This window comes from Dama dama, chromosome 9, assembly GCF_033118175.1.
Source record: "Dama dama isolate Ldn47 chromosome 9, ASM3311817v1, whole genome shotgun sequence".
Taxonomy (NCBI): Eukaryota; Metazoa; Chordata; class Mammalia; order Artiodactyla; family Cervidae; genus Dama; species Dama dama.
In genome coordinates, this window is record NC_083689.1 from 5954893 (window position 1) to 5976185 (window position 21293).

Consider the following 21293-nt stretch of genomic DNA (forward strand, 5'->3'; position numbering starts at 1 on the left):
AATTGTTTATGTTGGTGTGAGGTGGGGAGCAGGCACTTGTAGGCAGGATTGAGGCTCTGTGTGCTTCCACCAAGAGGTGTACAATACCTGGTTATGTGCTGTTACCTGGTTATGTGCTTGTCATTGACAAGTATTGGCTAAGTAATGCCTTAGGTAACTCATTAGGATTGCAGTGGGAGCACTCTTAATTCTATCATTCCTTTGATCATTAGCTGGAATACTTTTGTATAGAGAAACTTAGCCTCATCAGCTATTTGGTCACCCTGAGGCACAGTTCATATAGAAAAGGCAGAATAAATCCTTTATTTTTTTTATTCACCAGTTGTTAAAATAACAAGTTGGTTTTCTAGTATCCTCCAAATGTGACCAATTCAGTTTTTGTGTTTACTTTTTAGTATAATTATGAACTTACATATTTAAGCAACTTGATTCGTTTCAGCTCAGGACAGTTTTTATCCTCATTCTGTCTATGGCCAGGGGACGATTATTCAGGTGGCATGAGTCCTTTTGACATTACCGTAGCCTTGTTTGATCACTTCCTTCCTTCTTGGTGTAACAAGATGCCACAATGCTATTAGCAATCTAGATTTGTGAAAACACTAGAAGAGTCCATATAAAAACCCACCTGTCTGGCTGCTCCAGGAAAATCAGGAGCTCTGGCATTGCAGGGCCTACATTCCCACTAGGTAGCATTGGAGCCATAAATGTCCCACCCATTAATCAATGCTCAGTAAACTATTAAGTAGATAAAGAATGGATGGGGAGGGAACAGGCAGAATCAGTGCCTGTTGGAGAATTTAAGAAAGTTTCTTAGAGGAGATTGGGCTTGATCTGTGACTTCAAAAAAATAGTGAGGTTGGTCTGGTGAAAAGGGATGTGAGCAGGAATGTTGAACTGCCTTTTCAAGACCCAGTGCGGAAGATGACAGGACCTGACCAGCCAGACCAAGCTTGGCCCCAGGGCCCCTTCTGAGCACCTGCCCTTCTTCATCCAGTATATTTTACTGCATTCTTGATAGGCATCAGACACTCCTCTAGGCACTAGAAATAGAGCTGATTAGACAAAATTCATGCCCTTTTAGAGCTTATATTCCAGTGAAAAAGACAAGTCAATAGGGAAATAAACATTAAATACGTTAGGTGGCAGTAAGGGCCATGGAAAAAATAAAACAGGATAAAAGGATGAGGATTGCCAGGGGACAGGAGGACTCTGATCAAGTGGTACTCGAAAGAAGTAAGGGACCAGCCCGGAAGTATCTGGGGAAAGGGCCGCTGAGAGGAGTGCAGACAGGGCTCAGGTGGTGAGATGGGAGAGGGGGTGGGAAGCCAGAGCGTATAGAGCCCGTAGGCCTTTGTAAGCACTCAGCCATGACTCTGAGCCAGTGGAGAGTCTAGTCTGGAGAAGGGTCGTGGTCTGTTTGTGTTGTAGCAGAGCTGCTCTGGCTGCATGTTGAGAATGGAATCCAGGTGCAGCCGTCAGTACGGTAGCCCCAGATGGCTGTTGAGCACTTGAACGGCAACCAGCCCATACTGGAATGTGCTCCAAGCATAAACTGCCCACCAGAGGTAGGAGATTCAGAAAAAAAAGAGGAGAGTGCAATAGAGAGAGAGAAAACAGTCAACAGACGTGAGAAACAACTGAAGCAAAGAAGATCCAATGTCTGTGTGACACAGCTCCCTAAAAAAGGAAAAGAAAGCCACGGAATGACAGCTGAGAGAAACTGCGATTCACGACAAGCTTTCTGAATATAAGAGAAAACTTAAACCTGCCTGGTAGAAAGGCGTCTTGTACATCTGGAAAATCAATATGAAATAGTATGTAATATGTACACACTGAGATAAAATCTAGTAAAACTATGGAACTCTAAAGATTAAAAAATTCCTCTGGACAACCAGTCAAGAAACACCAAGTCATTTATGAAGGAATGAAAATCAGAGAGACATCAGACATTTTCATAGCAAAATTTTGTACAAATAGAGCAACATTTTAAAAATATACAGTAAAAAATGCTGTGGTCCCAGGATTTTCTATCTGGGAAGCTGACACTCAGGTATTAAGACCACAAGCCATCAGGAACATGCAGGAAGTCAGGGAAGCCATCAGGTTTTGATGAGTCTACTAGTGAACAACCTCAGACAACCAAGAAGCAACCAGAGAGGCTTTGGCAGGCGGCCTGGTGGGAGCACTGAGTGTATATATGAGGCGTAGATACAAAACGATGAACCGGTAACAAACGCGTGTGATTTTATATGCTCTGACAGCACAGAGCATGAGGAAAACGCGACATCAGGAAGTGTGGAAAGCAGAATAAGCTCACTGCCTGCCTTTTTAAGAACAGAAGTCTGTCACTCTAAATTATGTGTCGGCAGGGAAAAGGATGGGGCGGGCAGAAACGGAGCTACTGGCCAATTTCATATTGTCCCTAGGAGGCAGCCCAGTGTCTAAAAAGAGGGGACCCAGGGTATTAGATAAAGACATCATTAAGATGAAGGTAATTGTTAGAAGATAAACGTACACTTTCTGACACTTTAAGTTGACGAAGAGGGAAAGGTACAGTGAATTCAGGCAACTCTTTCCAGAAACTTTGTAGAAAGGCCAGCTGAGACTCACATGGGTGCCTTCAGGGACTGACTTTGCAATCAGAGTGTGATGTATATGCTCTAAAGTACATGGATCCTAAGGGCACAGCTTGGTACACTTTCACAGAGTGGACACAACATGTGAGCACCATCCGGATGAAGAATGAGGAGGGCTTGTAGGGACACCAGCATGATTTCTGTACTGATGGTAATGAATCCAGTGGAGAGGGGTTATCTTCTACACATGCTGGAAGATGCTCTTAGAGGCAAGAGCGCTGGGATCTTGGGCTCAAGTGGAGGGAGAGTTGGGCCTGGCATGCACAGCCTCCAGTGTGGGAGGGTGGGCCAGCGGGAGTGACTGTGGATGGCTGTCAAATTGCTCGTGCTTCTGCGTGCTCAGATAAATAGTTGGCTGTAGAAGCGAGGAAGGCAGGTGGTTTGCAAGGTTGGCGCTGGAAGAACGGGTAAGACAGTTACTGAGGGGAAGGAGAGAGAGACTGGATTAGGAAAACCCAGGATTCCCAGGCGTGGGCCTGGGCTCACCATCACCCCGGGAACCTGTCTGTCATGAGGGATGGTTATCGCTGAGCTCACATCCTTGAGTCAGTCTCCTTTCCAGCACTGAGGTTTCTGATTCTCTGCCGTGTTCTGTGGCCTGAAAGTTCATCTGTGTCCTTGTCTCTGCTGAGATCCTCGGGCCAGAAGCAGAAATCTCTGCATCAGGATGCTTTCAGTCTAGGGTCTTGCCCCTGGATTCAGACAGTTTGTCTTGAAAATGTGTTTGTAGTTGATCTAAAATCCACTTTGAAAATACCAGCCATGGGCAGAAGGACAGATCATGGAGGTGAAACAAAGAAGAAAGTGAAAGCCGCTCAGTCGCGTCCGACTCCTTGGGACCCCATGGGCACAGTCCATGGGATTCTCTAGACCAGAATATGGGAGTGGGCAGCCTTTCCCTTCCCCGGGGGATCTTCCCATGGATGTGAACCTAGCAGAATTTTCTCTCCTTTCTTCCTTTCTGTTAAAAACAATTCTACTGAGGTAAACTTGACGTGCGTATTGAAAGAGTACAATTTAATGAGTTTAGAATATGTTCCCTGCGAAGCAGTCACTGCTGTGGCTCTTGTGTAGGGAGCATCCCGTACCCCTGCTGCATGCCAGATGGACCACGGCCGGGGGGTCAGAGCCGATGAGCACAAGGGCAGAAACCCAGTTCCGACCAAAGCATGCGGAGCTCCCTGGCCGCACTCTCAGCGGCCTGTCAGCAGAGCTGGACGTAGCTTTCAGCCAGGAGGTTGTTATCCCCAGTTATGTGTGACCCCAGGATGGCAACCCCGCCCTCTGCATCCTCCTTGGCTTGTCCTGAGTTTCCCCGCAAAGTGACCGACATAGTACCCCCAAGCCCCCGAGCCCAGGGGGCGGGAAACACTAATTAGCTTGTGGCCATCACCCCAGGCTTCAGTGGATTCCACAAAGTGTGGGGCCAAGAGTAGAGAGAGATGTGCTGTGTCCCCCCCCAACAGTGGGGAGCCTCTGCGGCAGCAGAAGTGGATTCAGGGGAGCCAGTGACTGGTGTCCATCCAAGAGTGGTGTTCCTGCTGGTGGGCACCCAGGGAGGGAGCTGAGGGGAGCAGAAAGTGCAGGCTCTGCCTCTGGCCTACCTGACCCTGGGCCCTGGAGCAAGCTCCCCACACAGACCATCACCTATGACCGTGCGTTCACCTTGTAGTCTGGGGCCTGCGGGTGGAACCCAGGCCACAAGCAGGGGACAGAAGCCTGTTGTCATCTACGCTGTACTTGAAGGGTCCTAAGGACTACTCTCTAGTCCTGCTGGGTGGGGCCTGGGGGCTGCAATTCCAGAAAGCCAGGGAAGAACCCTGAATATCGGGGCTTCCTTCTGGACCGTTGTCCCTGGTGCCCCTCTTTTTTTCTCCCAGCCCTAAATGCCCCCCAGGATATTCCCAGAACTCCCCAGGATCCATTTCTCTTGCTGTTGGCTGGATTCCCCCTGGGGAGGGGCCTACAGCCCTACCAGGGACCTATTGCCAGTTAAAGATGGCCCATGGGCAGGGACTCCCCACACACACCTGGTTCTAGGTCTGTGTCTTTCATCTCTACCTCCCGGAGCCCCAGCAGCCTTGTCAGAAACGTGGCAGACTGCTAAGGAGAGCCCGGTATCCCAGAGGGGGCCCTGGGGCTCTCTCCCGACACTTCCCCCCACCCCAAGCTGGTCACTGTGGCCAGGGGCCTCATGGGGCTTGAGGCCCAAGGACAGCCCTCTCTCCAGGGGTCGGCAGGGTCTGCACCCCCGAGGCTGGAGCAGGAGCAGGTGTTGCGCATCAAGCCCTTGTCGGGGACACAGTTCAGCAGAACTCTCCTGGGGTCGTCTTCTCTCCTGGCCCTGAGCTCACGGAGAGAGGGTCTGACGGGCCGGGCCCCAGAGCCTGGCCCTGGTGCTGGAGGGCAGTGAGCTATGTGTTTGGCCAGAGAGGGGGCAGGGCTGGGCGGCCTTGTGACCTCCTGCTGTTCGGAGCACGCCTCCCCACTCAGTGCCTGCCCTCCTGTATTCTGTTTCCCAGCCTTCCCCAGCGCCCCAGGAGCTGTCAGAACAGCCTGCCAGCCCGACCTCACCCCTCGGTGGCCTCCAAGGGGGCCGTGCACAGGAGGCACCAACCGCCTCCCAGGGACTGCTCAGACTCTTCCAGAGAAATACGCCCATGGAGGACCTGGGCGCCAAGGGGGTAAGCCCAGACGGGGAGCCCCACCGCTGTGCAGGACCGGGCGTGGGGTGGGGGGGTGGGGATTGTCTGTGGCCCTCGGGTGGCCCTGCGCAGTGCCCAGGGACATCCTGCCTGACCGGTCAGCGTGGGCTTCCATCCGCCCACGGGGTCCCAGGGACGCTGAGGGCAGTGCCGTGTGTAGCACCACCCCAGCCCTCGGAGGAGGGGCGGAGGTGGCACTGCAGACCCCCTGTTTGCTGCTCCCCCAGGCCAAGGAGAAGATGAAAGAGGAGTCATGGAACATCCACTTCTTCGAGTTCGGGCGCGGCATGTGCATGTACCGCACAGCGAGAACGCGGGAGCTGGTGCTGAAGGGCATCCCCGAGCGCCTCCGCGGGGAGCTCTGGCTCCTCTTCTCCGGTGAGCCGACCTGCCTCACAGCCCCACACCCCGCCTCCACGCAGGAGCCCCGCCCACCCCAGCCGGCCTTTGAGTGGGCAGGCAGGGACTGACTCCTTTAGAGGGCAGGAATGGGGCCCTCGGCCGTGATGTGTGCCAGGAAGGGCATGCCTTCCCACCGGCCGTGGGAGGGGATCCGGCCTCCTGACACCTCCTCTCCACCGGCAGGCTCTGACAGCATTCACAGTCTTGGCCGCCTGAATGCTTTCAGGAGCGCGAGTCAGCCATTTGAAACATGGTTGGGTGACTCTTCTCAGGGGCAGTCATGGGGGAAGCTCTGCCTGGCACCCAAGGGCCTCCGCCCTTCTGCAGTGCACTGACGTCTCCACCCTGCCCTGTCCCTGCCCTCAAAGTCCCAGGCGGGGAGGAGGCAGCGGCCAGCTGTTGGCTGTGTCTCCACAGGGGCCTGGAATGAGATGGTGACTCACCCCGGCTACTATGCCGAGCTGGTGGAGAAGTCCATGGGCAGGTACAGCCTGGCCACAGAGGAGATAGAGCGAGACCTCCACCGCTCGATGCCCGAGCACCCTGCCTTCCAGAATGAGCTTGGGATCGCGGCCCTCCGCAGGGTGCTGACCGCCTACGCTTTCCGGAACCCCACCATCGGCTACTGCCAGGTACGGGGCTTAGCAGGGGCCAGCTGCATGTGGTCCTGGCCTGAGTGATGGCCTCAGACACTTGCAGCTGTGCCTTGGCCCCCCAGGAAATCCTGATCCCAGAAAAAGATGAAATTAGAAAGAGTGTTTACCTCTCCCGGCCTCCTCATGCTGTGTGTTAGGCTGTCTTCTGTGTGCCTCTGGTCTGGGTCCTGAAGGCAAGTTGGATTGTTTCCTGTGTGTGTGTGTTATACAATAACATAAAGCTTACCATCTTAATCATCTCAAGTGTACAGTTCAGTGGCCCTAGGTATATCATTGTACAACTGTCACCGCTCTCCATCTCCAAAATTCTTTTTCATCTTGCAGACTGGAACTTGTACCCGTTAAATAACTCCCCTGGTTATCCCTGGAAGCCACCATTATCCTTTCTGACTCTTGATTTTAAATGTTTAAGTACCTCATGTGCTCGCTTCGGCAGCACATATACTAAATGTTTAAGTACCTCATATAAGTATCATACAATATTGTCTTTTTGTGACTGGCTTATGTTCTTGAGTTTCATCTATGTTCCAGCATGTGTCAAAATCTCCTTCCTTTTTAAGGCTAGAGAATGCCACTGTATGTGCAGGCTGTGCTTCTCTGTTCATCCTGTGTGGCCACTTGGAGTGCTTCCACCTTTTGGCTGTTTAGTGAATAGCTCTGCTGTAAGCATAGGTGTGTGAGATCTGTCCCAAACCCTGCTTTCAGGTCTTTGGAGCATATACCCAGAAGTGGAATTGCTAGCTTATGTATTTAATTTTGTGAGGGTTTGTCATAGCATTTTCCATAGGAGCCGCACCGTCTTTCTTACCCACAATGGACAAGAGTTCTGGTTGTTCCCCACCTTCACCAGCACCGGTTATTTTTTTTTTATAGTAGCCATCCTGATGGCATGAAGTGGCATCTCAGTGCAGTTTTTTTTTAGTTGAAGGATAACTGCTTTACCATGCTGTGTTGCTTTCTGCCACACAACATAGATCAGTCATAATCACATGTATGTATCCCCTCCCTCTTGAGCCTCCCTGCCCCCTCCTGTCCCATCCCTCGGCCATCACAGAGCACCAAGCTGAGCTCCCTGCGTCATATAGCAGCTTCTCGCTGGTTATGTTTTACACACATACACACGAAGGAATGTGCATATTGTCAATGCTACTTGCTCAATTCTTCCTCCCCGTTCCTCTCCCCACAGTGTCCACAAGTCCGTTTTGTATATCTTCATTGCAGTTTTGATTTGGGTTTCCAGGGGGATTTGATTTCAAATCTAGTGGGCATCTTCCTGGCCAGGTCAGATGGCTTTCTGTTTCCCTGAAACAGTGGTTTCAGAGAAACCACCTGCTGTAGGACCAGTGTCCTGCAGGACATACTGCCAGTGCATGGAAACTGAGTGTGGTGGCTCTAAATCATTTTTAAGATAATTGGCCACCACTGAAGCTTCCTCTTACGAGCCTGGCTAGCAGCTCAGGCTGAGTGTGGTCACTGCTGCAGTCACGGCCTCCCCGCAGCTGTGTGGCCATGGCATGCAGCTCGTTCACATGTCCTCCCGGCTCTGTGCTGACAAACACCTTTGCAGAGAAGACCCTCACCTTCACAGGGGTCCAGATGCCTGCTGGCCCAGTGAGGAGCTTGGCTGACCATTTGGTCACACTGACTTCCTGCAAATTGCCTTTTGGCAAGCGGCCTAGAGTTGGGCGGGACAGTTTGTTGCTTTCAGGCTTGCTGGTTGGGAAGGGAGAGCTCTGTAAGCCCCCCTGACTCTCCCTGTGCCCACAGGCCATGAACATCGTCACCTCGGTGCTCCTGCTCTATGGCAGCGAGGAGGAGGCCTTCTGGCTGCTGGTGGCCCTCTGCGAGCGCATGCTACCCGACTACTACAACACCAGGGTGGTGGGTGAGTGCCCACGGCTGGCAGCTCCCTGTGGGGGCGGCACCCAGCCCACAGCTGGGCTCCCGGAGGCCTCGTAGCCTCGCCACCGGCAGTCGTTGTCTCCTGCTCCGTAGGTTAGAAAGCTGCAGAATCTTCACACAGCTAGAAGGTGGAGAGCCAAACTCAGGCCCCAGCCGCCCCTCCCAGACTTTGTGCGGATTCCCTAGGAGTTGCTGGAAGTGACAGAAGTAGTTAGCTTGGGGCCTACATTCACATCCAGCTAACTCTCATTAAATGTTTTTATTGTAGAAAGTTTCCAAAATCATAACTAGAGCATACAGTATATACCCCCATGTTGACTATTATGAAGGGTAGAATCTGTGATCTTGTAAATATATTTAATTACATGTGTAATTAAATCTGTTATTCTAAAATGTCCTTCCTTTACTGTTTTAGTGGGTTTCCACTCTTGGGGTCCTTCAGAATTGCCTCTGTTCACCAGCTTCAGGTCAGGACACACAAAAGCTACTCAGGTCACTGTTTACTTCTGACATCCTAGAGAGAAATTAGTATTTCCCAAAAAGAAAATCCAAGTAAAGTGGAAGAAATCTTTTCTTTTCACACAATGGTTTGGAAGCAGTAGAAAGGAAATGTACAGGATTTTTTACCTTCTTCCTTTCTCCACCCCACCTGCCCCCTTCCAGCCCTCAGTTGTGAGCAGAGCTGGCCAGGGACCAGGGGGGCTTCCTGGACCTCAGACCCCAGGGTCCCACATGAGGGCCTGCCTGAGCCAGGAACGTGAGCTCACTATTCAGACTCCTTTGTCCTCTCCCTAGGGGCCCTGGTGGACCAAGGCATCTTCGAAGAGCTCACAAGAGACTTCCTGCCCCAGCTCTCCAAAAAGATGCAGGACCTGGGTGTGATCTCCAGCATCTCTCTCTCCTGGTTCCTGACCCTCTTCCTCAGTGTCATGCCCTTTGAGAGCGCGGTGGTCATCGTGGACTGCTTCTTCTATGAGGGCATCAAGGTGATCCTGCAGGTGGCCTTGGCCATCCTGGATGCCAACATGGAGCAGCTGCTGGGCTGTGGCGACGAAGGCGAGGCCATGACCGTCCTGGGCAGGTGACCGTGCCAGCCTCCCTCCTGTCGGGGAGCCCGCCAGTGCACCCCTGGACCGCAGGACCAGCCCCTCTGCAGCCCTGGGGACACTCCAGAGGCCGGAGAGGGGCTCCTTTCTGGAGAAGACAGAACCGCACTGAAGCAGTCATTCCTTGGGAGAAGCAGTAGTTAGAGGGTGAAACAGCGGCGGGCCAGAGCTCACTGCACTGGAGGGCTTGCTGGGCGGGAGGCAGGTGGAACTAGGCCGAGCCTCCCATCTCCAGCAAAGGCTGGGTGTCTGCTCTTCCCACAGAGCAGTCCTGGTGCGCCTTCCCTGGCTCAGGAGCATCAGTCTCTCCAGGTCACCTAGACAGGGAGCCCGTGCCAGGCCTGCTGTAGCTGCTGATGAGCCGATCTCCCGCTAGGCACACCTGGGGCCCAGGTCATTCTGGCTGCAGCCTCCTCCCTCGGTGCCCACGTCCCATTCTCACAGACTCTCTCGTGGATCCCGCCCCTTCCCTCAGTCCCCACAGCCTCAGGGCTGGCCCCTGACAGCCCTGCCCGGGCCCCTGTGCCCACGTCGTAACAGTTGGCTCTGCACCAGTTTCTCTCACCAGCATCCCAACAGGGCTCTTCCTGATCAGAATCTGACTCTGTTCCTCCCCTGGGACGTGCAGATTCCCTGTGCCCTGGGGGATTTCTGGGCAAAGGATCCAAGTCCCTGGCCGACCTTCAAGCCCTTCACACACAGGTGCTCTTCTGGGGCCTCCCTCAGGCCCAGGCCCTGGGCTCCCGAATGCATGTATCTGCTCAGCCTGGAGCACTCCCAGCCCCCCAGCACTGCTGGGGGCCCCGTCAGCTGCATGCTGAGCCGGCCCAGGTGCGACTGGGAGCCTGCAAGGGTCCCAGGCTGGCAGAGCGGTGGCTGCCCTGCTGTGGGCCATGCCAGCTCTCTGTTCTGAGCCCGGAAGACAGGCTCTGCCCGTGGGCAGAGTCGGCAAGTAGTCTCCATGTCCCTCGCCCACACCAGACAGAGACGGGGCCCTTCCCCCACGCAGGGCCTGAGCAGGATCAAGGCTGGGGCCAGTGGGTGTGGGGGACCACCACTTTCTCCCAGCTGAGTGTCAGGCCCAGCCAGAGGGTCTGGAAGTGTGTGAGGTCCCGGCCGGGCTGGGACCTCTGGAGTCAGGCCCGAGGCTGTGGTCCTCGACAGGGTTCCTCCCTCACCCTCCTTCTGGAGCACTCCTTTGGTCTCTGATTCTTCCTGGCCAGGGCAGGGAGTCCTCACATCCCCAGGGACCCACCAGACGGAGGGAGGGTGTCATCCCTCCAACTGGGACAGTTTTCTTCTGCTGTAGTAGGGTCTGGAGTCATAAAGGGTCCCCACTCGTGGGACCCTGGTGGCCAGCCTAGCCACCAGAATTAAGTGCTCCAGCCTTTTAGCGGGGAGGCCTTCTCCCATTGCCTCCAGGGCACCCCTGATTTGCCAGGGCACCTGCCAGGGCATGCCTCTCTCTGCAGTGACTCATCTTTCGCCCTGCTGGAGGGTGCCCGGCCCTCAGCATGCTCACTCGTTGAGAGTCTAGGCAGATTAAGTCTCCACCTCATTCAGCTGTGGGTGAGACATCCTGTCACCTGTGTGGGATCTAGACTTATGTCCTTCAATCCTTACAGATACCTGGATAATGTGGTCAATAAGCAGAGTGTCTCTCCTCCTATCCCACACCTCCATGCCCTGCTGACCAGCGGAGATGACCCTCCTGAAGAGGTGGACATCTTTGACCTCCTGAAGGTGTCATATGAGGTCAGCACTCACCAGGGCTGTTTGGCCAGATCGCTTCACTGGGCTGTGGGTGCAGCTGGCCATGGCGGGTGGCTCTTCTCTGCTCTGTGCTTCCACCTGATCTCACTGAATCACCTCTGACTGGTAGAAATTCAGCAGCCTGAGGGCGGAGGACATTGAACAGATGCGGTTTAAACAGAGGCTTAAAGTGATCCAGTCCTTGGAGGATACAGCCAAGAGGAGCGTGGTATGGATAGACCCGGGCTCTCGTGGCCCTGGGGTGCGAGCTGGAGCTGGGGTTGGGACGGGGACTAAGGGGACTGCATCTGCCAAGCCACCCCAGGCTGCCCTGAGAAGCGGGGTGCAGGGCCCCCCAGCACTGTCCTGTGTGGGACTAGGATGCAGAAGGGAAGGTGCAGATTTGGGGATGTGGGGAGAGGGCTGGTCACTGTTTTCTGTTGCGGATTGGTCACAGGGAAGCCTCTCTTTGGCCTTGATGCCCGAAGGCCAAGCACAAGCCCATTCTGGACTGAGCCCTCCAGCTTGGCTTTACACCCTGCCCCTGGGTACTGACAGCCCCTCAGCCCCCGCCCACTCAGCCTGCTGACCTTGCTGTAAGATTTTGTCCTCTTGTCCCTGTAGGACGAAATCACTGGGAAGTTCTAAGTTATGTTCCATAGAGCTTTGCCAGGGCTTTTCTAGGAATCCAGAGGCAGTTTCTAGACCAGCACCCCTCGCCCCGCATCCCTGACTGGGTGTTCAGAACAAAAAGGGCCCCCAGCTGGCAACACCGGAAGGGCAGTTGGTGCCATATGGGGATGCCCTCAAAGAGCAAGACCTTGAGAATTCGTTATTACATCTTGCGTCTCTTTCCTTCTAGGTCCGAGCTATACCTGGGGACATTGGTTTCTCAATTGAAGAACTGGAGGACCTTTACATGGTGTTTAAGGTGACAGCCAAGAGCAAGGGGGGACCAGTACCCCATCCGAGTCCCCTAAATTCATCCTCTGTGCAGCAGCCTCCTGCCAGAAGAGATGTAAAACATTTAAAAACATCCTCAGATGCAGTTATTACCAAGCTCACATGGTAGAATTTAATGCTTTCCAGAGTTTAGGCAAGATACTCTTTTAAGTGACTGAAAATTTGCTGAAGTCAGCTTATACAAGAGGGAATGTGTTGGTTCATGAAAGTGAAAAGTCTAGGAATGTACAGCTTCAGACATGGCCGGGTCTAGGTGTTCCAACATCTTGTCAAGCTCCGCTATCTCAGATATCATGTGGACTGCTCTTCCTACAGAGAGTAGGACTGTAGTCCGCAGCCTCCAGGGTCATCCTTGCCGTAAGCCCATGAAAAGAGAATTTTTCCTTCCAGGTGGTTTTAACAAAAAGCCTAGGGTTGATTGCTGGAGTGACTCAAGTTAGGTGCTGTGGCTACAGGACACTGCTTGCTGCTGACCCCAGGCTGGGCTGCATGCACACCCCATGGCCTGGGTTGGGACCAGAGGGGCTCTCCAGGAAAAGTTCAGGTGCTGGTAACAGAAGAACGGGAAAGGGTGTGAAGAGCAAGCAGAAACAGCCGTGTCTGCACTGCCTGCCTGCTCTCATTGTCGGGTCCCATCTGCCCTTCCAGCTACCCGGGGTTCAGCCCCCTGGGGAACCGCCCTGGGTCGGCCTCCGGGTCAGAGTGGTCCAGCCAGTGTCCCGCTGTGCCTGGGGGTCCTCGGGCCCTGTCTCGGTGCCCGTGGCCCTAAACAAGGGGGTGGCGGTGCCGGTGCCGGAGGCTCCGTGAGATGCTGTGTCTAGCCCAGCACTCACTGCGCAGGAGGCTGCAGACTTGGATGGGAGGATGAACGACCAGTCAGCCTGGTGACCCTAAGCAGGGCCCAGGAGGCCAGGCTGTCTCACCGGGCTCTGCCCCCTGCAGGCCAAGCACCTCGCAAGTCAGTACTGGGGGAGCAGCCACCCCTCCGCCGTGCGTCGGGACCCCAGCCTGCCCTACCTGGAGCAGTACCGCATTGACGCACACCAGTTCCGGGAACTCTTCGCCAGCCTGACGCCCTGGGCCTGTGGTGCCCACACAGCTGTGCTGGCAGGGCGGATGTTTCGGCTTCTGGATGAAAATAAGGACTCGCTGATCAACTTCAAGGAGTTTGTGACGGGGATGAGTGAGTGGCTCTAGGGCCTGCAGGGACTCTTCCCTACCCTTGCCCTTTCTGAGGAAACCCAGGTCCCAGTCCCAGCCAGCCTCCCCACCATAGCGAGCCTAGGGCAGCCTGGAGCCCTTAATCCTTGATGAAGGAGGGCAGTTTTCCCACGGAGACACGTGATGGGACCCCCCCTCCCCTCCCTCAGTTTGCTGCTGAAGGCTGGGTCTGCAGGCCCCCGAGAAGGAGAAGGCCTGAGGCTGGGTGCTCACCCCTGGGGCCTCTCCAGGGAGAGAGTCCGACGTGAGGAGGGGCCCGCTGGAACCGCCTGGAGGAGGACGCGAATGTGGCCTGGCCGCGGGACTCTTGTGCCCTCCTGCCAGCCTGCCTCCTTGCTGGCCTTTCCCCACAGGTGGGATGTACCACAGGGACCTGACGGAGAAGCTCAAGTTTCTCTACAAGCTGCACTTGCCTCCAGGTGAGCGCCGCCTCTCCCACTCCCCAGCAAGGGCTCTCCAGAGTGCAGAGCCGGAGCTGCGGCCTTCCCAGGCACAGCCCTCTGTGGGCAGCTGGGCTCCTCATCCTGGCAGTGCAGAGCAGCCAGCGGATGGGGCTGAGGCCAGGTCATTCTCCATCTGAGAGCAGGGCCGGGCCCTGTGTGGCCTACAGGGAATGTGTGGGTGTCTCAGGGCTCCACGCATGGGCAGAGGCCCAGACGCAGCACCAGGCCCCTCCATGGACCCCTGTGAGGGGGTGGCCACGGCAGTGGAGACTCAGGCTTGCGTCTTAGTTCATTGGCTGGTCCTTAAATCTGTCAAGGGCTCCTGTCTGTCACCAGAGGGGCAGCCTGGGGGCGCCACTGAGGCCCAGGGAAGGCTGAGGAGCCTGTGTGGCTCTGCTCTGCCTTCTCTCGCAGTGCGGGGCCCGCTGGGACACGGGCAGTGGGTGGTCTGCAGCTGCTGGTCCCAAAGCAGGGGGTCTTGCTGTGTCAGCCTAGCTCACTCTGCTCAGCAGAGATGCCCACTCAGAATGCTCCAAGGGCCGGGGGTGGGCTTCCGTATTTTTGCAGGGGGAGCTGACACTGGGGCAGGCGGAAGTTCTGGCCCCAGGGGTCCTGCGCTGGGGTAGAGCCGTCCTGGGTTCCTGCTGTTGCTCATGACCCTGCCCTCCCAGGGAGTCAGTAGCTGCCTCAGAGTTGGCCGGAGTAATTTTTCATCCCAGAGACCTGACTGACCGGGGGCGGGGCCCAGACTGTAGTTCTAAAGCTCCCTCCAGGGCTTTCTGCACCGAGTTGGCGAGCCCTGCTCCTGACACGTAACACAGGGCTTCTTACCTGTGGCTGGTCTTTCCCTGTTGCAACAGGCCACAGTGGTCTTGGGTACACCTCCTTGGGAAGGTTGGCAGGAACACTTCTCATTCTGCTGAGAGAGGCTTGAGCTGGGCAGACCCCACTGGGCCAAGAGCCTATGGGTGAGGGCACGTGGGGCTGGCCCTGCCACTCCCAAACCACCTCTGCCCACCTTGCTTCACCTGGGCCCTAGTGACGGCCCATACCTGCCACCTCCCCACGGGCCATGCACTGTTAAACCTCCCACTCCCTCCCCTGCACACAGTGGGAAAAACAAACCGGGAACAGAGACTGTCGCAGAGCGAGACAAGCCAGTATGTAGTGGAGTGGGACAGTGCCCAGGGGTCTGACGTGAGAACAGGTTGTCTGTGCCTGCCTGGCCCCTTGCACGTGCCTGCAGGAGCTCGGAGCATCCTGAAAGGATCCTCTGGGCCACAGCATCACGGAGTGGGGACAAGGATGGCCGTTCAGCCGACTCCTCTGACAGGATGTATACTGCATTTTCAAACAGTGTACAAGTTAACCAGAAGCAGTCACCAGCTGGTAACCACTGTGACTGCGGGTGGGGACGCTTGGTAGGGGGCGGGGGAGGGACTTTGTCTGGGACTCGGGAAGGTTTTCTCTGGTGAGAGTCAGGTTGTCCCCTCCTGCCCTCACTCTCCTCTCTCTCCAAACACAGCCCTGAGCCCCGAGGAGGCTGAGTCGGCCCTGGAAGCAGCCCATTACTTCACTGAGGACAGCTCCTCGGAAGGTGAGCGCTCCCCACCCATGGCCTCAGGGCCTGTGCCCGGCAGCCTTGCTGGGGGCTGTGCGGGCGGCCTGCAGCCCTCCCCGGGTAGGGGTGTGCCCCCCGGGGGAGCTGCAGAACAAGGGCCAGGGCCCCAGGGGTATTCTTACTCCTGTTTCTCTTGTCTCTGCCTTCCTGGACCCTGGCTTCTCCTTCCCTCTGCCTCTGCTCCTCCTCGCTGTCCCTTCCAGCATCTCCTCTGGCCTCCGATCTGGATCTTTTCCTGCCCTGGAAGGTTCAAGGTCAGTGCCTGGGGGGCAAGGGTGCCCCCTTTGCACTCGGCTTCCTCAGGGCCTTGGGTTTCATCTTCTGAACACTCCCCTGCATGGTCAAGAGGCCTGGAAGCTCTTGGTCCCCGAGATGCCTCCTGTGTGGCTAAGCTCTGAGTAGCCAGCCGCAGACCTGGGTGGAGAGCGGCAGCTGCCGTTCTTGTCGTGGGGCAGAAAGTGGTGACCCATGGCATCGTGATGTTGCACAGGTACCAGGGTATCACCTCCCGGCCACGTGGAAAAACTATTCTGTCATCGTGGTCATAGGAAAAACACAAAATACCATTGTTGCAAAACTGTCATTGTGATGACACAGATGAGTGGAAGTAGAAGAGAGTGGTGGAGGCTTTCCTTGGAAACAGTTTTATGTTTCATACAACTTTTTAGTTGAGGAAAACTGTGTATGTTGGGTGCCTATTAGAAGTCAGCCCTGTGCTGCATTTGAAGCCCGCAGGAGGCACTGGGCCCAGAGTGGTGGGGTATTCTGGGCCTGGGGTTTGGCAGTCAAGCTGGCAGTGTGTAACGCACCCAGAAAACTGACCAAACGCCACCCTGTCGTCGCTCTCGGGATAGGTAATAACACACCGAGGACGGCACACACTCAAAAAGACACTAAAAGATGCTGTCACGGTGCCCAGAGCAGTCCTGCTGACAGTGTCGAAGGCTTACTTGACTGTGAAGCTTGACGACCTTGATTTCAATTATACAAACTAAAAAAACAGGTGTATATTTTTTCATACTTGGAACGTAAGCAAATAGACTTGTCCCAGGCACCTGAGGAGAGACCACGGACTGGGGGTACAGAGCCCTGTTCTCGGCGCTCACCTAACCTCCAGGCAGCGGTCCACTTCCTGATGAAAACCCTGAGCCCAGAGGGCTGCACCCTTCCCTGCCACCACAGAGCCGCCGAGGGCCGTTTGGAGCTGGCACCTGCCTTTCCACCTGAAGTTCCTCCCAGCCACACTCCCTCAGGGAACAGGTCTGGGAGGGCTGGGCAGCCTGTTCTCCCCAAGTTCATGCTGTGTACATGTATGTCACTTTAAGAAATACAGCGCTGAGCATAGGACTCAGGAACATAAAATGTCTTCATCAGCTGGCGTGGCAGTTACAGGATGAGTTGGTAACTCAGACTCCGCTGAGTTTGACCTTTATCAGCAGAAAGTATAGAAATTGTTGGTCTCAGAAGTTTTGCCTGTAACATGCATCATCGTTCATTTAAGAACTGTGTAGCGTGACTCGTATTCTTTGGAAAGAGAAGATGTGAGGGTTCAGTGGCTCTCCGGTTTAATGTAACCAGGTGGAGTGAGCCGGCCCTGCATGGGACAGCTGGGCCAGGGCCCAGGACCAGGTCCACTTGCACAGGAAAGCACAGACGAGACCTTAGTGGTTTGGAGTCGTAACAGAAGAACCTTCTTGTTCTTTTTGTTGTCCAGAAGTATTACAGCAGGAGGAGCGAGAGGAAGCTGGAAATGACATCCAAGATAAAAGAAGAGGTATATATACATATATATATAGGTCAACATCTGCTGATGCTGGCAGAGGTCCTAGGGTGGGTGGGATCTGGTCGCCCTGTCACTGCAGAATAGCCCCCGTACTTCATGGCAGATGCATGCCTGATACCAGAGCCCTCCCTGAGGTAAAGGCCCAGCCCATCAGCCACCCAGCTCTCACTCACCAGTCCCAGGCCTGAGTTTCCTGTGGCCACGAGCACCCCCAGCCATCACCACCTCCCTCTGGGGGTGCCCTGGCTCCCCATGCCACCCTCTCTCCAGCCTCCACGTGGTCCCATCACCATCTTGGGGAGGACATAGCAGGGCCATTGTCATCAGCTTAGCTCAAACCTACTTTAGCATAGCTCAGGGGGACCCTTGAGTGCTCTGGCAGGGGTCCCCAGCCTCCAGCATCTAATGCCTGATGATCTGAGCTGCAACTGATGTAATAATAATAGAAATAAAGTGCACAGTGAATGTAATGCACTTGAATCATCCTGAAACCATTCCACCCCCACACCCCCCAGTCTCTAGAAAAATTGTTTTCCATAAACCTGGGGCCTGGTGCTGTGTGTTTTTCCCATCACTACCTCCCCAAATACCAGGGTTTTTTGTAATAAGGTCCAGGTGACTTCATGCCAGATAATCCTTAAACCTGCTTATCCCCTTCTACCAGCCCCCAGCCCTCTTTCTCTCATTTGACAGATAGAGATTAATCTTTCTCTTCCAACTCACAGAGGAGAAGGGAACTAGCCCTCCTGACTACCGGCACTACCTTCGAATGTGGGCCAAGGAGAAAGAGGTTCAAAAGGAGACGATCAAGGATCTTCCCAAGATGAACCAGGTAGGCCCGATCAGAATACCCAAGAGGTGTTTCTGGAAAATTCTGACCAAGTCTGGGTCCTCCCACCCCCACTGGAATGGAGGAATTCTCCTGCCTCCCTTTAGACCCACCAGTCAGCAGCAGTCAGGGACTGCCTAGGAGGACAGGGGCTGGTTGTTCCAGGGCCTTATCCAGAACACTCCCTTGGTGCTGACTTGCTTTGATCGGCATCCGTGAACCAGAGAAGCGCTGGGCAAGGTCAGCCTCAACAGGCAGAAACTCAGACTGCCGTTCATGAGCTGGCATCACAGCACTTGTCCCTCCAGCCTGGCTCCGAGCCGCGCACACACAAGCCCACTTGCCCCACCGCCCAATAGTCACGTGCGGGTCTCCAGGTCAGGACTGCAGTCTCCAGGGTCTTAACAGGCAGGACCACAGACATCTAACCAAAGGCCGCTACCAAACTGCAGCCTGATCACGGCCTGCTCTGCCCAGAGGGGCCCCTTGCCATCTGGGTGCTCCTTCATCCACAGGCTTGAAGAATGGCATGCCCTGTGGGAGGTTTCATCCCAGTCTCAGGCCAAAAGGCCTAAATGTGGTTTCAGGATCTGAACTTGACCTCTTCATCCCTCTCAACTAACCCAGGCTGCCTTACCTTGTCATCACTCTCTAAAGAGCTTTGTTATGAGAGTTGAAGTGGCTTCTAATTAAAGATCCAAAACGCTCAAACTGATTCTAAAACACAGGGAAGTCCTTGTAGTCAGTAGCATTGAAAACTTATGATAGACATAGGTCTGTCTCTGCTAACAGAACAGACTCCAAATGTCTCTATATGTGCTGAAAGAAAGACAGCTGGAAAAGAAAGGCCTTTCCTCTGCACCTGTGTCCTAATCTGTGAAATGCATGTGTCAAGGCACGGGTATATAAAGATAACTAACAAGACAACACCCTCACACCAGTCAGAATGGCTAGCATTGTGAGTCTGACTGATCGGAGGTAGTCTGACCCATCTTTTATCATCTCCTTGTCCCTTTTGTTTTTCCTCTCAAAAGGAGCAATTCATTGAGTTGTGCAAGACACTTTACAACATGTTCAGCGAAGACCCCATGGAGCAGGACTTGTACCATGCTATCGCCACGGTGGCCAGCCTGTTACTCCGCATCGGGGAGGTGGGGAAGAGGTTTTCTGCATGGCCAGGCAGAAAGTCCAGAGACAGTGCCCCCGATGAGGATGAGCCACCAGCCCCAGACCCCCCTCAAGACCCAGCCTGGGAACTTCAGCCACCAGCTGCAGGGGACCCCCAAGCCAAAGCAGGTGGAGACACCCACCTTGGGAAAACACCACAGGAGAGCCAGGTGGGGGGCGAAGGGGGCGGCGGTGAAGGGCGGGGCTCTCCCTCCCAGCCTCTGTCTGATGACGAAGCCAAAGACGACATGTCCATGTCCTCCTACTCCGTGGTCAGCACCGGCTCCCTGCAGTGTGAGGACCTGGCTGACGACACAGTGCTGGTGGGTGGGGAGGCTCGCAGCCCCGTGGCCACCACCCACGGTGGGGGTGTGGTTGACACAGACTGGTGCATCTCATTCGAGCAGATCCTGGCCTCCATCCTGACAGAGTCTGTGCTGGTGAACTTCTTTGAGAAGAGGGTAGACATTGGACTCAAGATCAAGGACCACAGGAAGGTAGAGAGACAGTTCAGCACCTCCAGCGACCATGAGCAGTCTGTGGTTTCGGGCTGAGGGCTCCAAGGCTGCTCTTCCCTCCTTCCCTTTGTTTTCTTCTTAAGGACACATCCCTCCAGTTCTCCCCAGAAGAATTGAGTTGTAAATGGAAAGAAGGCTGAACAGTCACAGTTGGGGCCAAGGCAGGGGGTGTCCCAGCCCCTAATTCTGCCTTGAGCCTCCTGGCCCCTGCAGAGTGTCGGGGGCTCTGTGATCTGCCCTTGCTTGCCCTGCACTGTGGCCAGGCCACACCCTGTCCTCCTCCTCCTCCTCCCCTGCAGCTGTGTGCTCTGGGGGCTTTCCTGCCACTGGGCACCAGGTAGGGAGGTGGTGTGCCTATCGGGCACCAACGTGGTGAGAGCTTCGAGATGCCTTCCAGGAGCCCCAAGCCTGCATCTGGTTGAGGACACAGGCAGAAAGCATCTACTGCATCAGGGTGGGTTACCTCCTGCAGATGTTCCTCTCAATTCTCTTTCAGCTCGTCATCCTCACCATTAACCTTAAAAACATATCCCTCGGGTCCTGATATGTCTCCTTGTATTCATTTCAGTTGGCTAAAAAGAACCACACTATGCTCAATGCCTTAATAAATCCCTGAAAGAATGAAAAGCCACACCGTGTAGAGAATTAATGTGACCCTCAACCACTGCTGCGACCTCCTGGCTTCTCCCCAGGCAGGTACTGGGCCGAGGCCATACTCCTGAAGTTCCCAACACTTAGTCTCTCACAGGAAGTGAGGTTTCAAGACCCCAGGCAGGAGGGGGACGCGGAAGCTGCTGACGCAGACTGGGCAGGGCCTGTGCAGAGCTGCACCCACAGAGAAAACCTGCTCTGCAGGGGTCAACAGCCTGGGTCTAGGGGTAGGAGACGAGTGCTCAGGCCTGGCTGCAGTAAGCCTTTGGGTTCAGGAAGCGGAGTGTAGGGACATGCACAACAGGCTAAGCCATGAAGACACCCTAGCTTTGCAGCAGGAGCTGATTATCATGTCCAGCATTTGCCCCCAACACAGAGTCACCCCTCATTTTTACTAAAAGATAACATCTCTGTGGCTCTTGTTTGGTTTTTTAATTGAATAGCCTTATTGAGGCAAAACTTACATACCATAAAATTCGGTTGTTTTAAGCTACAATTCAGTGATTTTTAGTAAACTGAGAGTTGTGCAGCCATCGCCACAATTCAACTTTAGGATATTTCCATCACCCCAGAAAGACCCCTCCTGCCCATGTGCTGCCAACCCCTGTACCCCCACCTCCCTCCACAGCTCCAGGTTCTAATCTGTTTTATAGCTCTTTAGATTTTATGGATGTTTTTTAAAATAAAAGCCTCCATGATTTTACCTTGTGCACAACTGTTGAGTCACTTTTCAATAAATACAGCAAAACAACATCAAGGAAACATGACAACTTTTCTTTCTTACCAAGTCAGTAATGTAATTTCCTTTCTAGTATTTACACAAGCTGACGACATGCATTGTCATAAATTAATTTCAAAGGATTACTGCCAGAAAGACTGTAATGAAATTATAGTTCTTGGCCATAAGGAAACTTAACGATATACATAAGAATTCCATG

The 21293-nt window shown here is 54.4% G+C and overlaps 1 protein-coding gene across 7 annotated transcripts in view; it reads left to right on the forward strand.

The window, feature by feature from the left end:
- TBC1D9B (TBC1 domain family member 9B) overlaps positions 1–20335 on the forward strand; it is a 40344-nt gene extending 20009 nt beyond the window's left edge. Inside the window, exons 8-24 of one of the 7 annotated variants that reach the window (XM_061149634.1) lie at positions 5159–5320; positions 5569–5719; positions 6161–6375; positions 8167–8284; positions 9097–9382; positions 11033–11162; positions 11290–11388; positions 12022–12090; positions 13065–13305; positions 13697–13762; positions 15312–15383; positions 15611–15661; positions 17122–17181; positions 17916–18022; positions 19054–19356; positions 19594–19683; positions 19788–20335. In XM_061149634.1, the coding sequence (XP_061005617.1) occupies positions 5159–5320; positions 5569–5719; positions 6161–6375; positions 8167–8284; positions 9097–9382; positions 11033–11162; positions 11290–11388; positions 12022–12090; positions 13065–13305; positions 13697–13762; positions 15312–15383; positions 15611–15661; positions 17122–17181; positions 17916–18022; positions 19054–19356; positions 19594–19683; positions 19788–19844 (2277 nt within the window). In that variant the 3' untranslated portion in view covers positions 19845–20335. Of the gene's footprint in view, positions 1–5158; positions 5321–5568; positions 5720–6160; positions 6376–8166; positions 8285–9096; positions 9383–11032; positions 11163–11289; positions 11389–12021; positions 12091–13064; positions 13306–13696; positions 13763–15311; positions 15384–15610; positions 15662–15753; positions 15825–17121; positions 17182–17915; positions 18023–19053 lie in introns of those variants that run through there. The other 6 variants (XM_061149636.1, XM_061149631.1, XM_061149635.1 and 3 more) reach the window with 6 other exon arrangements.
- Positions 20336–21293: the final 958 nt, after the last annotated feature.